The 17778-nt window shown below is 38.8% G+C and overlaps 1 protein-coding gene across 1 annotated transcript; it reads left to right on the top strand.

Moving 5' to 3' along the window:
* Window positions 1-235: 235 nt before the first annotated feature.
* On the top strand, window positions 236-1223 carry LOC100672307 (olfactory receptor 6C2-like). The gene has a single exon (XM_003423584.3). It carries the CDS (start codon window positions 288-290, stop codon window positions 1221-1223), a length of 936 nt encoding a protein of 311 aa, XP_003423632.2. The 5' UTR covers window positions 236-287.
* Window positions 1224-17778: the final 16555 nt, after the last annotated feature.

Below are 17778 nucleotides of genomic sequence, written 5' to 3'. Positions count from 1 at the left end.
GAAGTATTTCTATGGATTGGAACATCTTGTAAAATTTGAAACAAATCAGTAGCAGTTATTTGCAAGAAAAACCTCCCATAACATTAGCTTTCCTGTGGTTCATTTCAGTGCAGCTGAGGTCATCATTGTATCAAAGTTGGATTATCAAGTAATAGGAGGAAACACATGTGACTGGGTTAATTGGCAGTTATTTGTCGCTGACTGATTCTGTCGTATTTTGATGTTGTTCCTCAGATTTAATTTCTGTGACTTTTATGTGAAGATTGGGCAGTAGTGTGAAGTCAGTGATGAGAAACGGGTCAGCAATAACAACATTCATCATACTGGGACTGACAGATGACCCACAACTACAGATTTTGATTTTCATCTTTCTGTTTATCACATATATGTTAAGTATAATTGGGAACCTGACTATTATTTTTCTCATCGTGGTGGATTCTCATCTAAAAACAGCCATGTATCTTTTTCTTCAAAATTTCGCCTTTTTAGAAGTCTCATTCACGACAGCGTGCGTCCCCACATATCTGCACATCATATCAACTGGGAATAGAACTATCACCATCAAAGCATGCTTCACCCAGATATTTTTTATTGTCCTCTTTGCAGCTACAGAATTTTTTCTCTTGGCTGTCATGTCCTATGACCGCTATGTGGCCATCTGCAAACCCCTGCATTACATGGCCATCATGAATAGCAGAGTCTGCAGGATTCTCATTCTCTGTTGTTGGGTATCTGGATTATTGATTATTCTTCCACCTCTTGATTTGAGCCTCCATCTGGAATTTTGTGATTCTGTCATTGACCATTTTTACTGTGATGCTTCTCCAATACTGAAGAATTCGTGTTCAGATACATGGTTCATAGAACAGCTAGTTGTAGTCTGTGCTGTGCTGACCTTCATAGTGACTCTTATGTGTGTAGTTCTATCCTACATTTATATCATTAAGACAATTTTAAAGTTGCCCTCTGCCCAGCAAAGGAAAAAAGCCTTTTCCACCTGTTCTTCCCACATGATTGTGGTTTCTATCTCCTACGGCAGCTGTATATTTATGTATATCAAACCTTCAGCAAAGGATGAAGTGGCCATAAATAAGGCAGTTTCTCTGCTCAATACATCTGTGGCGCCTTTGTTGAACCCCTTCATTTATACGCTGAGAAATAAACAAGTGAAGCAGTCTTTCAAGGACATCCTCAAAAGATCTGCATTTTTTTCAAAGAAATAGAGAATTGCGTATTGGGAACTCAAATTAGAATAAAAAATAAATGATGAAATGTGGATAGAAATTGATGCCATGGGAGTTGCACGTACTCTCAAAGAGCATTAGAGAAAGTTGAGAATGAAGTCTATGAAAGAACTCTGAGGTACCCAGCATTATGCAGATGGGCATTTCTCTACCGTCTTGAAACTGGCAAACTGTTTTTATCTCTTTTTTTATCTCCATCTCATTTTACCTTTTGTCTTCTTAGGTATCCTTCTAGTAATTAGTGTTGTGTGTGGAAACTATTCTGACCATGTCACTATTTTCCTGTCTTTAAGGCTAAACCTCTTTCAGTGTGTCTTCCTTTTTCAAGAGCATAAGAACATTGATTTTCAGGAAATATAAAGCTGCTTCATCTTTGAATTAGCCTAGCTAATGCTGCCTTCACAATAAATAATAAGTAGATTTGTAAAAAATGATAATATAACAGTATTTCTTGACTCTTCCAATCTTAATTATTAAAATGATGATAAAAAGAACTGGCCAAAAAAATTAAAAAACAAAACAAACAAACAAAAAACCCAACAACACTAAAAATGTAACACTGTAATCTTTAAAGATAACTTATAGGCTTTCCCTTCTGAATAATCTTTCCTAGAACAACTAGAAAAGCCAGCTACAACACAAAAGTTGATGGCTTAGAGGCATCAGGTTGCTTCTGAAACAATGAGAATTAGAGGGACAAAGATTCCAGAAAAGGTTAGAACTGTGGAAGAGTGAGCTAATCAGATGTTGTTATTTTTGCCCTGGAAGCATTTTCAGATTTATGACTGTGGTGGATTAAAGACAGTTGCGTATTCTTTGTCACTTTCCCCATCAAGATATGGAGTTTATTTTATATTATTTGTACCTGCATCATTAGAATCTTGTGTTTCTATTTGCAGGCAAAATGTAACCTACTTTACAAAATTAGTCATTATTACCCTACAGTGTGTGTCTGCAGAACTGTTACCCTCACTGTGCCATAGTGTTGGCAAGGATGCCTTTTTACCTGGTTTCTATATACTAGCATAAATCAAAGAGCCTGATGGAATTTTTTATTAAAGTTGGAAATAATGTAACTTGTCTAAGCTGGAAATGCTATTCATCACCTGTTTTTCATTGAGATATTTTGATAATTACTCTTGGTATCTATTTTTTTAAATTGTGATAAATATATATTTAATAAAACAGTTGATATTTAAACATTCTGCACATGTAGAATTCAATGACATTAATAATTTATATCATGTTGTTCAATCATCGATACTTTCTATTTTCAGGTTTTCTTATCACCCTTAATAGAAGCTCAGTGTCCCCTAAGTAATGAAATTTTCTTTTCCCTTCCTCCACACCTGCCCCGGGAATAACTGTTGGTCTGTATATATACTTGTCTATTCCAGAGATTTCATATAAATGGGATCATACAATATTTGTCCTTTTGTGACTGGCTTATTTCACTTAGCATACTATTCTCAAGGTTCATCAATGTTGTAACATGCATCTGGATTTCACTTTTCTTTATGGCCAGGTAATATTCCATTGAATATATGTATCACATTTTATTTATCTATTCATCTGTTGATGGACATTTAGGCTTGTTTCCACCTTTTGGCTATTGTGAAGAGGGCTGCAAAGAACACTTGTGTACAAGTATCTTGTTGTGTTCCTGATTTCAGTTCATTTGAACATATACCTAGGAGAGAAGGTAGTGGGTAACTTGATAATTTGAAGTTTAACTTTTTGAGAAGACACCACACTATTTACCACAGTGACTGTACCATTTTACAATCCCACCAGCAATGGATCAGGAATCTAATTTCTCTGCATCTTCGCCAGCACCTGTTGTTTTCTATTTTGTCAATCATAGCCATTTTGGTGAGTGTGAAATGATATCTCATTGTGGTTTTGGTTAGCATTTCCCTCTTGCCTAATGATGTTGAACACCTTTTCATTAGCTTGTTGGTCATTTGTGTTAATGTTGTTAAGATGTCAATACTAGCTAAAGCAACCTACGGATTCAATGCAATGCCCATCAAAATTTCAACAGCATTCTTTGCAGAAATAAAATTCCAATTCTCAAATTTGTGTGGAAGAGCAAGGGGCCCCAAATAAGTAAAGAATGCTTGAAAAAGAAGAACAAAGTAGGTGGACTCACACTTCCTGATCTCAAAGTGCACTATAAAATTACAGTAATCCAAACAGTATGGGACTGCTATAATCATAGATATTGGAATAGAATTGAGAGTCTAGAAATAAATGCATACATATATAGTCAATTGATTTTCAACAAGGGTGCTAAATCCATTCAATGGGGAAATAATTGTGTTTGTAATAAAGGGTGCTGAGACACCTGGATTTCCACATACAAAAAAGAATGAACCTGTACCCATATCTCACACCATATACAAAAAGTAACTCAAGATGGACAAAGACCTGAATGTAACACCTAAAACCAAAGAAATCTTAGAAGAAAACATAGGGGAAATGTTTTAGGGCCTAGGTTGTTGTAGTTGTTGTTGTTTTATAAATTGCACTTCTGGTAAAAGTTTACAGAGAAAATTAGTTTCTCATTAAACAATTAATACACAAATTGTTTTGTGACATCGGTAACCAATCCCGCATGAACCACATGACCCGTAGCCTCCACCAGCCAAAGCCTAGGAGAACTAGATGGTGCCTGGCTACCATCACCAGACCACTCTGACAGGGATCAAAATTGAGGGTCCTGGACAGAGTGGGAGAAAAATGTAGAACAAAATTCAAATTCACCAAAAAAAAAAAAAGACTAAACTTATTGATCTGAAAAGGCTAGAGGAACCCCTGAAACTATGGTCCCTGGACAGCCTGCTAATTCAGAACTGAAGCCACTCCCGAAGCTTACCTTTCAGCCAAAGATTAGACAGGACTATAAAACAAACAGCAGCATGGGTAAGGATCATGCTTCTTAGTTCAATCAAGTATACAAGACCAAGTAGGCAGCGCCTGCCCAAAAGCAAAGATAAAAGGCAGGACAAAGATGAGAAGGCAGGGACAGGAAAATTGGATGAATGGACTTGGGGAACCTGAGGGTTCACAGGGAAAGGGAGAGAGTGCTGACACAATACAGGAATTGCAACCAATGTCACAAAACAATTTGTATATAAATTCTTGAATGAGAAGTTAATATGCACAGTAAGTTTTCACCAAAAAAAAAAAAAAAGAAAAGAAAAAAGAAATGCCGGGTCTGGTTGAATACTAGAAAAATCTATTTATGTTTCACTACCTTAACTGAATTAAAAAAGAAAAAATTTGATGACCTCAGTAGATGTAAAGAAATAATTAGACAAAAATCAACATCTACTCATTAATAATTAAAAATTTTCACAAACTAGGAGTGTTAAATAAATAAATTTACAACTAAGACCGTTGTGATATATGAAATGTTGATTTAGATCTTCATTTAGTGAGATGGAAAGATGATTACCATACATATTTATGTCAAAAATTAAATTGAAATGCAGTATGAATTATGGTGTTGCTGAACAATATTGAATATACAGTGGACTTCCAGAAGAACAAACAAATCTGTCTTGGAAGAAGTACAGCCAGAATGCTCCTTAGAAGGAAGGATGGTGAGACTTTGTCTCATGTACTTTGGACATGTTATCAGGAGGGACCAGTCCCTGGAGAAGAACATCGTGTTTAGTAAAGTAGAGCATCAGCCAAAAACAGGAAGACCCTTAACAAGATGGATTGACACAGTGGCTCCAACAGTGGGCTCAAACATAGCAATGATTGTGAGAATGGTATAGGACTGGGCAATGTTTCATTGTGTTTTACATGGGGTTGCTATGAATCAGAACTGACTTGGCAGCACCTATCAACAACACTAACAACATTATATGTAAAATATTTGTATATGTATAGATATGGGAAATATTTGGAAGGACAAACCCAAAAATATTAATAATGTTTATTTCTTGATGGTAAAATTTTAATCTTTTTTGTTGTTTTTCATATCTACTTTTAAAATTTTCTGTACTAAATACAGAAACCCTGGTGGCATAGTTGTTAAGTGCTATGGCTGCTAACCAAAAAGTTGGCAGTTGAAATCTACCAAGCACTCCTTGGAAACCCTGTGGGGCAGTTCTACTCTGTCCTATAGGTTTGCTACAAGTCAAAATTGACTCAACAGCAATGGTTTTGTTTTTTTTTTAATACTAAATACACATTATGTGTGTATATACAAAAGTGTTATTCATATTCATTGCATTGCATACACTGGTTTTAAAGAAATAATTAGTAGGTTTCTGATTTTTTTTTAGGAATCTTATTTTTCTATATTTGGACTGAATTTATTGCTATTTTAGCTTTTTTTTTTTTTTCTCTCCATGGACATTATCCTTTTGGTGCTTGGATTAGGATATTTTGCCAAAGTGAGTTACTTTTAAAATTCTTTAGAGACTTTTGAATCAGGGCCTCCAAGGACCTTTTCAGTTGTTTTCTGCATATCTGTTGTACATGGACGAAATAAACAGGGTCTTTAATATAAAAATCTGTTTGCCCAGATAAAATCAAACACCCATGTTTACAAACCCAGAGAGGCTTCTTAACTTCTCCTTGCCCTTTAAACTTTTTTTCCTTTCAGACATTATGAGATCACAGAAATGTTCCTTAATTTTAAACAGTACTGTATTTCTTATAAATACAGAAGCCCCTGTGTATTCATGGTGAATACAGGTTCCCAAGTGCAAAGGGCTAGGCATAACTTTGATTCCCTGCCTAGGAAGGTTTTGTTCAGCTCTGTGGTTCACTCAGGTCATTCCAGGTGAAACAATGAAAAATGTCAAAATTAAGTACCAGGATGGTTTTCTTGTCAGGACTTTTTCCATTGCAATTTGTGGAGAAGACACTTGTGAGGATGTTACCCTCTCATAAAACAAATGAATTACTAACTTCAAAATATGATTTTGATATTTTTTTATTAACTTTTATTGAGCTTCAAGTGAACGTTTACAAATCAAGTCAGTCTGTCACATATAAGTTTATATACATCTTACTCCCTACTCTCACTTGCTCTGTCACTCTTCATCAGCATCTCTCTCCTACCCACTGTCCAGTCCCTTTCATGTCTGATGAGTTGTCTTCGGGAATGGTTCCTGTCCTGTGCCAACAGAAGGTTTGGGGACCATGACTGTCGGGATTCCTCTAGTCACAGTCAGACCATTAAGTCTGGTCTTTTTATGAGAATTTGGGGTCTGCATCCCACTGATCTCCTGCTCCCTCAGGGGTTCTCTATTGTGCTCCCTGCCAGGGCAGTCATCGATTGTGGCCGGGCACCAACTAGTTCTTCTGGTCTCAGGATGATGTAGGTCTCTGGTTCATGTGGCCCTTTCTGTCTCTTGGGCTCTTAGTTGTTGATTTTGATATTTTGTTAAGAGTGTTCATCATTTCTGAAATTATTTATACAGCCACAAACCATCATCAGATAAAAAATGTGGGCAGGACTCACTTTACGCTTCATTCAGTTAGTAGAATACTAAATATAGTGATTTGATTGACAGAGACAACTTCCAGATCTCTTCAAATCTCTCTGTCTCTCCCTGAGTGTGTCTTTGTTTCTGTCATTTATCTGTGTAAGTATGTATGTATCTATCTATTATCATCATTCATCTGTTATCTGTCATCTATCCCATTTGTCTCATTTACCATTGGTAAATACTCCATTTTTAAAAAAATATCTCCTTGTCCTTCAGTACTTGTATCACATATTTTCTAGCTATTTGTCTCATAAACTCAGCTTAATGCCCCCTTTTCTGTCATGAGGTCTGTAATCCTGGCATTGTACTATAGGAGCTCTGTACTGTAGAAGTACCTGGTAGTAGCTGATCTTAGTCATTTTATAAAGAGAAAAAAGAGCTTCATTTTCTCAGATTCAGGGAGCACATACAACATGGGTATTTCCTGGGAATATTAAATATAGTAAATGATTAAGGAAACAAGCTTAATGAATCCTTTGGGGAAATCTTTTTTTATTCTTTATGGGAGAAGACTTGAAACCCTATAACAGTATTGTTCAGTTGACGTACAATGTGAGTCACATTGCAATTCGAAGTTTTCTAGCAATATCATTAAAAAAGGAAATAGACATAGGCAAAATTAATTTTAATAATGTATTTTATTTAACTCAGTAAATCCAAAATATTATCTCGTCAACATGTATTCAGTATAAATTTGTTATTGAGATGTTTTATATTATTGTTTTATTGCTAATCTGGAAATTTGGTGTGTGCTTTACAGATATAGCAAATTTCAATTCAGAATAGTCACATTTCAGGTTATCGATAGCCATATGCATCTAGTGAATGTTGGCTAGCAGAGGCCTAGAACATTAATTAAGGAGCCCTGGTGGTGCAGTGGTTAAGAACTCAGCTGCTAACCAAAAGTTTGGCATTTGAATCCATCAGCTGCTCCTTGGAAACCCTATGGGGCAGTTCTACTCTGTTCTGTAGGGATGCTATAAGTTGGAATTGACTCGATGGCAATGGGTTTGGTTTGATTTTGGTTGATGGTGCAGTGGTTAAGTGCTGGCTGCTAACTGAGAAGTTGGTGGCTGGTACCCATCAGGTGCTCTGTGGGAGAAAGATGTGGCAGTCTGCTTCCATAAAGATTAAAAAAAACAAAGCTATTGCTGTTGAGTTGATTCTGACGCATAGAGACCCCATAGAACATAGTAGCACTGCCCCATACGGTTTCCAATGCTGTAAATCTTTATAGAAGTGAACTGTAAAGGAGTGGCTGGTGGGTGTGAACCCCTTGGCCTTTGGGTTAGCAGCCGAAAACTTAACAACTGTGCCACCAGGGCTCCTTCTGTAAAGATTACCGCCCTGGAAACCCTGTGGAACAGTGCTACCCTGTCCTATAGGGTTGCTATGATGGCATACAACAACAGAACATTAACTGAAGATAGTAAAGAACTTAATAGGTCAATGTAACTAATTAGGCTCCTGGAAGAACTACTAAGAAATCTGCTATTTCTCCAGATTCAGAGTGGCTATGTACTTGGGCACATTGACAGTGGCCACTTATCCTCTTGATTAGTATGGGTATAGTTGCTCAATTAAAAATACAATTTAGGAGACGTTGGGAAAAATTCCATGAAAGGATCCTTTGCCCGACTTTCCCTAAATATGTTCTTAAAACTTCTTTTTACCAAGGTCACACATCCTACTACTGTGAATCATTCTTTTTTTGTACTTAATATATTCTGTTTAAAAGATTCTAGTAGTGGCAGTGTGAAATTCACTAATTCAGCAAATATTTATCATTGTTGTTACCAAAAACCAAACCAAACCCGTTGCCATCAAGTCCATCCCTAACTCACAAGGGCCCTATAGGACAGAGGAGAGCTGTAGCATAGGGTTTCCAAGGCGTGGCTGGTGGATTCAAACTGCCAGCCTTTTTGTTGGCAGCTGAATGCTTAACCCCTGCAACAACCCGAGCTAGTGCTGTCAATTGGTTCTCACTCACAGTGACCTTACATACAACAGAACTTTACACTGCCCGATTGTCTTAGTCATCTAGTGCTGGTATAACAGACACATCACAAGGGGATGGCCTTAACAAAGAGATATTTATTTCCTCACAGTAAAGTAGGCTATAAGTCAAAATTCAGGGTGTCAGCTTCAGGGGAATGCTTTCTCTCTCTGTTGGCCTTCTCATCAGTCTTCCCCTGGACTAGGAGCTTCTTGGCACAGGGATCACTGGTCCAAAGGATGTGCTCTGCTCCTGGCACTGCTTTCTTGGTGGTATGAGGTCCTCCCTCTCTGCTAGCATCCCTTTCCTTTTATCTCTTGGGAGATAAAAGGTGGTGCAGGCCACATCCCAGGGAAACTCCCTTTACATTGGATCAAGAATGTGACCTGGGTAAAGGTGTTACAATCCCACCCTAATCCTCTTTAACATAAAATTCCAATCACAAAATGGAGGACAACCACATTATACTAGAAATCATGGCCCAGCCAAATTGATACACACATTGTTTGGGAGACATAATTCAATCCATGACATTCGACCCTTTACTCGACCCTTTGGCAGCCCCAAAATCACATTCTTGCAACATGCAAAACATACTCATCAGATCGTGTCATAGCAAAAGTCTTAACTCCAAGTCCAAAATCCAAAAATTCCTCTTCATCTGTGAAATCTAGAATACAAGTTATCTGCTTCCAAAGGTACAATGTCAGAACAGGCACAAACTAGACATTTCTATTACAAATGGGAGAAATTGGAGTGAAAGAAGGGATAACAGGTGCCAAGCAAGTCAGCAGAAAACATTACATTAGGCTCCAAGGTTTTCAAAATAATCCTCTGTTCTCTGAGACAATTTACACAATGGCCCTGCCCTCCAGACTCTATATATTGGCTGTACTCTCTGGATTCTGAATGGAGGCCCCTTGGCCCTGGGCTTCAGCTCCATCTTCCAGCCCCACTGGGACAGCAACTCTGTTCCCCTGGCTTTAGGTGCACAATTCTCCTAGTCTGTCTGAGTGGCAACTCCACCATCAGAAACACCAGAAGCTGTGGCTATTTGGCTGAGCCGTAAGTCCCAGTATTGTGTGGTTGTCCTCCATTATGTCATTGTAATTTTATGTTAAAGAGGATTAGGGTGGGATTGTTACACTCTTGCTAAGTCACATCTCTGGTCCAATGTAAAGGGAGTTTCCCTGAGATGTGGCCTGCACCACCTTTTAACTCTCAAGAGATAAAAGGAAAGGGAAACAAGCAGAGAGTTGGGGACCTCATACTACCAAGAAAGCAGCACTGGGAGCTGAGTGCATCCTTTGAACCCACGGTCCCTGCACCTGAGAATCTCCTCAACCAAGGGAAGATTGAGGAAAAGGACCTTCCTCCAGAGCCAACAGACAGAGAAAGATTTCCCCTGGAGCCAACCCCCTCAATTTGGAGTTTTAGCCTACTTTACTGTGAGGATATAAATTTCTCTTTGTTAAAGCCATCCACTTGTGGTGTTTCATTACAGCAGCACTAGATGACTAAGACACCCATCCTGTGCCATCCTCACAATCATTATGCTTGAGCCCATTGTTGCAGCCACTGTGTCAATCCATGTCATTGAAAGTCTTCCTCTTTTTCACTGACCCTCTACCAAGCATGACGTCCTTTTCCAGGGACTGGTCCTTCCTGAAAACATGTCCAAAGTATGTGAGACAAAGTCTCATCATCCCTGCATTGAAGGAGCATTATGACTGTACTTCTTCCATGACAGATTTTTCCATTTTTCTTACAGTCCTTTGTATATTCAATGTTCTTAGCCAACACCATAATTCAAAGGTACCAATTCTTTTTTGGTTTTCCTTATTCATTGCCCAGCTTGTACACGCATATGAGGTGACTGAAAATACCACGGCTTGGGTCAGGCTCATGTTAGTCTTCAAAGTGACATCTTTGCTTTTCAACACTTTAAAGAGGTCTTTTGCGGCAGATTTGCTCAATGCAATGCATCATTTGATTTCTTTACGGCTGCTTCCATAGGGGTTGATTGTGGATCCAAGTAAAATGAAATCTTTGACAATTTCTATATTTTCTTCTTTTATCGTGATGTTACGTATTGGTCCATTTGTGAGGATTTGGTTTCTTTATGTTGAGGTGCAATCTATACTGAAGGCTGTAGTATTTGATCTTTGTTAGTAAATACTTCAAGTCCTCTTCACTTTCAGCAAGCAAGGTTGTGTCATCTGCATAATGCAGGTTGTTAATGAGTCTTCCTCCAATCCTGATACTCATTATTCTTCATATAGTCCAGCTTCTCAAATTATTTCATTGTACAGATTGAATATGGTGGAAGGACACAGCCCCAACTCATGCCTTTTTTTATTTTAAACAACACATTATCCCCTTGTTTTTTCAAATGACTGCCTCTTGGTTTATGTACAGGTTCCCCATGAACACAATTAAGTGTTCTGGGATTCTCTTTCCTTGTAACGTTATCCATAATTTGTTATGATCCACAAGTCAAATGTCTTTGCAGAGTCAATAAAATGCAGGTAAACATCTTTCTGGGATTCTATCTCTGCTTTCAGCCAGGATCCATCTGATATCAGCAATGATATCCCTCATTCCACATCATCTTCTGAATCTGGCTTGAATTTCTGGCAGTTCCTTGTCAATGAACTGCTGACATTGCTTTTGAATGATGTTCAGCGAAATTTTACTTGCATGTGATGTTAATGGTATTGTCCTATAATTTCCACATTCTGTTGCGTCATCTTCTTTGGAATGGGCACAGATATGGATATCTTCCAGTCTGTTGGCTAGGTAGCTGTCTTCCAAATTTCTTGGCATAGATGAGTGAGCACTTCCAGCTCTGCATCCATTTGTTGAAACATCTCAATTGGTATTCTGTCAATTCCTTAAGTCTTGTTTTCCTTTCTTCCTTTTTGTTGTGCTTTAGGTGAAGGTTTACAATTAATACACACATTGTTTTGTGACATTGATTGCCAACACCATGATGTGTCAGCACTCTCCACTTCTCAACCTTGGAATCCGCATTACCAGCTTTCATGTCCCCTCCTGCCTTCTCGTCTGTGTCCCTGGGCTGGTGTGCCCATTTAGCCTCTTTTTGTTTTATGGGCCTATCTATTCTTTGGCTGAAGGGTGAGCCTCAGGAGTGACTTCAGTACTGAGTTAAAAGGGTGTCCTGGGGCCATACTTTCAGTGTTTCTCCAGTCTCTTTCAGACTGGTAATTTTTTTTTTTTTTTTTTTGTGAGTTAAAATTTTGTTGTATATTTTTCTCCAGCTCTGTGCAGGACCCTCTATTGTGATCCCTGTCAGAGCAGTCAGTGGTGGTAGCAGGGCACAATCTAGTTGTGCTGGACTCAGTCTGGTGGAGGCTGTGGTAGTTGTGGCCCATTAGTCCTTTGGGCTAATCTTTCCCCGTGTCTTTGGTTTTCTTCATTCTCCCTTGCTCCAGAGAGAGTGGGACCAGTGGAGTGTCTTCGATGGGTGCTCACAAGCTTTTAAGACCCCAGACTCTACTCGCCAAAGTAGGATGTAGAACATTTTCTTTATAAAGTATGTTTTGCCAATTGAGTTAAAAGTCCCCTAAGACAGTGGTCCTCAGCTGTTAGCCCAGTAATTTGGTCCTTCAGGGAGTTTGGATGTGTATATGAAGCTTCTACGACTGCCTTGGTCAAGTTGTGTTGACTTCTCCAGTATTGTGTATTGTCTTACCCTTCAGCAAACTTACCACTTATCTATTACTTGTTATTGTTTTTCCCACCACACCCCTCCTTTCTGTGTAAACCTTTAAATGAGTTTTTATAATAATGGTCTCATACACTATTTGTCCTTTTGTGATTGATTTATTTTACTCAGCATGCTGCCCTCCAGATTCATCTGTGTTGTGAGATGTTTCCCGGATTCATCATTGTTCTTTATTGTTGCATAGTATTCCACAGTACTCTGTTATGATCCTTTTTATTTCAGTTCAGTCTGTTGTAATGTCCCCCATTTCATTTCTTATTTGGGTTATTTGCATCCTCTCCAGTTTATCTTTTGTCAGTTTGGCCAATGGTTTGTTGATTTTGTTAATCTTTTCAGAGAACCAGCTTTAGGTTTTGTTGATTCTTTCTATTGTTTTTCTATTATCTATTTCATTTATTTCTGCTTGATTGTCATTATTTCCTCTCGTCTGGTGGCTGTGGGCTTATTTTGCTGTTCTTTTTCTATTTCTTTGCGTTGTATAGCTAACGTTATGATTTTGTCTCTTTCTTCTTTTTTGATGTGTGCATCTATTGCTATATATTGACCTCTGAGAGTTGTCTTTGTTATGTCCCAAAGAGTTTGGTATAATGTGTTTTCATTCTCATTTGCTTCTAGGAATTTTTTAATTCCATCTTTGATTTCTTCTATTACCCAGTGGTTTTTAAGCAGGGTGCTATTCAGTTTTTTTTTTCCTTGCTCTTCCTGTTATTAATTTCTACTTTTAAAAAAATATGTATTTTGATATTGTCTGCTGTCTCCAGAACATTCAGGAATTATTCTCCACATTTATTGATTGTAGATTTGTTTGTTTCATTCTGTTTTTTTGTTTTATTTGGTTCTGTCTGGGTAGGCGAGCTGGGCATGTTTTGTTGCTTGCTCATCTATAGGCAAGATAGTCCTCACCACCTTGCCAGGTGGACAGGGCCATTCTGTCAGCTATGGTACAGCAGGGCAGGTCCAGCAGGGTGGGGGGGTGGGGACGCGTCATTTGCCACATGAACTTGGACTGATGGGCGGGGTTGAGAGGCAGTGCAAGGTGGGGTCTGAGGGTTTGGGGTCCTTACTGGTGCCACTTGGGAACATGATACTCAGCATGAGGTGCAGATTTGCAGGAGGGAAGGAGAGGATGTGAAGTGCTGAGCTAAGTGAGTGATAAAAGAAAGACGAGAGAAAAGCAGAAGCAAAAAAAAAAGCAAAAAAGAAGGAAAAGAGAAGAAAAAAGTAAATAAGATGGTGGCACAGTAGGATTTGGCAGGTGGGGGTGGGGCAGACCTCTTGAGGCCACGTGCTGGTGGCTCTCTAGGCAAACAATACAGTACAGCGTGTTGAGAAGGGAGGGTGCAGCTCAAAGGGCTAGATGGGTGGGAGAAAAGAAGAAATAGAGAGAAAAGAACAGCAGCAATAAAAAAAAAGAAAAAACAACTAAAACAAACAAACAAAATGGCGCCGAGAGGCTGGTTGGTGACGGCGGTAGGGACCCATGGTGTATACATGTCAGTGGCTTTCTAGCCAAATGGTGCAGCACAGCCTGTCAGAAAGGGTAGGAATGGCACACAGTGCTAGGTGAATGAGAGAAAGGAAAGGAAGAAAGGGGTAGAGAGAGAATAAACAAAAAACAACAACAAAAAATATATGATGCTGCAGGAGCCAGCCGATGGGGGCAGGGCAGACTTGAGCAACAGTGAGGTAGTGTTTCTCTGGCTGAGGGTCCGTGGCCTGTTGGAAAGCGGTGGAGGCCCTGTTGAGGGAAAAAGGATGGGGAGTGGGAAAGTGTGTATCCCTGGTTACCAGGTGCTCTGTCTCCTGTTGGGAGCTCTGTGAAGTTGCCTTCTGTACTCCCTGTCTATGCTCCTTGGTGGCTGTAGTTCAAGATGGCAAATGCATACCTCCTTGGGTGGTAGGAGACCTCCACTCTGTAGCTCTCCTCATCCACTGTTCTCTGTCAGTTTCTTATTCCATTCTGCACTTGATGGAGTTCTTTATCCCTTCATTTGATGCTTAAGGTTCCAGGATTGACATTTGTATCTGTTTTTCTTAGTTTTTCAGGTCTTTGCTGCAGAAGGACGACATGGTGCTTCTGTCTATAGCGCCATGTTGGCTCTGCCTGTCTAGAATCTTATTTTTTGCCAATGCCTTCACAGGAGCTTGGACTTCTTCCTTTAGTATATCAGTTCTTGATCATATAGTACCTCCTGAAATGGTTGAGCATCGACCACGTCTTTTTGGTACTGTGACTCTGTGTATTCCTTTCATCTTTTGATGCTTCCTGCATCATTCAATATTTTTGCCACGGTATACTTCAATATTGCAACTTGAGGCCTGAATTTTTTCTTCAGTTCTTTCAGCTTAGGAAATACCGAGCATGTTCTTCCCTTTTGGTTGTCTAACACCAGGTCTTTGCACATTTCATTATAGTACTTTACTTTGTCTTCTCGAGCCACTGTTTGAAATCTTTTGTTCAGCTTTCTTACTTCATCATTTTTTCCATTCACTTTAGCTGTTCTACATCCAAGAGTAAGCTTCACAGTCTCTTCTGACATCCATTTTGGCCTTTTGTTTCTTTCCTGTCTTTTCAATGACCTTTTGCTTTCTTCATGTATGATATCTTTTGAGTCATTCCACAACTCATCTGGTCTTTATGATTAGTGTTCAATCATCAAATCTATTCTTGAGATGGTCTCTAAATTCAGGTGGGATATACTCAAGGTTGTATTTTGGCTATCATGGATTTGCTCTAAATTTCTTCAGCTTCAGCTTGAACTTGCATGTGAGCAATTAATGGTCACATCTGCAATCGGCCCCTGACCTTGTTCTGACTGATAATATTCAGCTTCTCCATTGTCTCTGTTCATAGACGTAGTCCATTTGATTCCTGTGTATTTCATCTGGTTAGGTCCACATTTATAGCTGCTGTTTATGTTGGTGAAAAAAGGTATTCGCAGTGAAGAAGTCTTTGGTCTTTCCAAATTCTATCATGTGATCTTCAGAATTCTTTCTATCACCAAGACCACATTGTCCAACTGCTGACCTTTTTTCTTTGTTTCCAACTTTCGAATTCTAATCACCAGTAATTATCAATGCATCCTGATTGCAGAATTTGCCCATAGAATTCTTCTATCAATGCATCTTGACTGCAGAATTTGCCCATAGAATTCTTCAATATTGCAACTCAAGTCTTGAATTTTTTCTTCAGTTCTTTCGGCTTGGGGAATGCCGAGAGTGTTCTTCCCTTTTTCTTTTCTAACTCCAGGTCTTTGCACATTTCATTATAATACTTTACTTTGTTTTCTCGAACCGTACTTTGAAATCATCTGTTCACCAGTCTTATGTGATCATTTTTTCCCGTGCTTTAGCTACTTTATGATCAAGAGCAAGTTTCAAAGTCTCTTCTGACATCCATTTTGGTCTTTTCTTTCTTTCTAGTCTTTTCAATGACTTTTGCTTTCTTCATGTATGATGTCCTTGATGTCGTTTTACAACTCATCTGGTTTTTGGGTTTCAATGCATCAAATCTATTCTTGAGATGGTCTCTAAATTGAGGTGGGGTATACTCAAGGTTGCCCTTTGGCTCTCCTGGACTCCATAATGTGTCAGACACTGTTCTCAGTGCTGGGTATAGAGGAGAGAATAAGGTATTTAATTTCCTTGTCCAAGCTTAACTCATGTTTTAGCTGGTGCTAAGGGAGTGGGAGAGAGATACTTTCAGACAGTGAGGATTACTAGGAAGGAAAGATTTTGATATAAATTTGAGTGAGTGGGTGGTGGAGGGAGGCATATCAGTTCCTCTGGTCAGGGGAAAGACCTCTGAGAAGGTGATATTTGAACTGAATCCATGGTGAAAAGAAGAATCCAGTACTGGAGAAGAGCAATCCAGGCAGAAGGCTAAGTATGTGCAATAGCCCAAAGGACAGAGCAAGATCACTGCTTTGAAGGTCAGAGAGTAAGCCAGGAACTAGGGTGTGGTGAAGGAAAGTGAGAATTATAGGAAATGGTTAGTAGACTATAGACTTTATTCAATGTATGCTAGGAAGCTATTGTTGCATTTTAACATAGGGAAGAACATGGCCAGGAAATAGTTGTAGGTGAGGACAGGGAGAGAAACAGAGAGATGAGTTAAGAAGGATGTTGAGGTTTTGGACTAGTTGTGGGCTGTAGTAGGATTAGGGATATATTTCAGGGAAGAATGGAAAGCGTTATGATGAATTGAGAGATTCTATAAAATTTGAAACAATTTTGGTAGCAGTAATTTGTAAGAAAAATCTACCACAAGCTCAGCCTCCCTGTGGTTCATGTCATTGAAGTTGAGGGCATGACCTAAACAAAGCACCATGATCAAGCATAGAAGAAAGTGCATGTGACTGGTTTCCTTGGTACTGTGTCACTTTCTGATTCTGTTTTATTTTGATGTTTTTCCTCGGATCCAATTTCTGTGACTTTCTTGTGAAGATTGGGCAGTAACGTGAAGTCAGGGATGAGAAACTACTCCGGAATAACAGCATTCATCATACCGGGACTGACAAATGACCCGCAACGACAAATCTTGGTTTTCATCTTTCTATTTAACACATATATGTTAAGTATAATTGGGAATCTGACCATGATTTCTCTCACTTTAGTGGATTTTCATATAAAAATAGCTATGTTTTTTCTTCAAAATTTCTTAGTTTTAGACATCTCTTTCACAACTGCGTGTCTCCCCACATATCTGGCAATCATATCAACTGGGAATAGAGCTATCAGCTTGAATGCGTGGTTCAGCCAAATACTTTTTATAGTTCTTTTTGGAGCTACAGAATTTTTTCTCTTAGCCATGATATTCTACGACTATTATGTGGGCCTCTGCAAAACCCTGTATTATGTGACCATCATGAATAGCAGAGTCTGCAGGGTTCTCATCCTCTCTTGTTGGATGTCTGGCTTATTGATTATCCTTCCATCCTTTGGTTTGAGGCTCCATCTAGAATTTTGGGACTCTGTCTTGACTATTTTATCTGTGATGCTTCTCCAATACTGAAAAATGCATGTTCAGATATATGAGTCACAGAATAGCTGGTTATAGTTTGCACTGTGCAGAGCTTCATAATGGCCCCGTGTGTGTAGTTCTCTTACATATATATCATTAGGACAATTCTAAAGTTGCCATCTGCTGAACAAAGGAAAAAACCTTTTCCACCTGTTCTTCCCACATGATTGTGGTTTCCATCACTTTTGGTTGATGCATTTTTTTGTATATCCAACTTTCATTGAAGGATGAAGTGAACATAAATAATGCAA

This window comes from Loxodonta africana, chromosome 4, assembly GCF_030014295.1.
Source record: "Loxodonta africana isolate mLoxAfr1 chromosome 4, mLoxAfr1.hap2, whole genome shotgun sequence".
Classification (NCBI taxonomy): domain Eukaryota; kingdom Metazoa; phylum Chordata; class Mammalia; order Proboscidea; family Elephantidae; genus Loxodonta; species Loxodonta africana.
The sequence above is the reverse complement of the archived record's forward strand: the minus strand, read 5'-3'. Positions and strand labels throughout refer to the sequence as shown.

Excerpts from the sequence above, each read along its gene's own strand:
- LOC100672307 (XM_003423584.3), top strand. The coding sequence starts at position 288 with ATGAGAAACGGGTCAGCAATAACAACATTCATCATACTGGGACTGACA.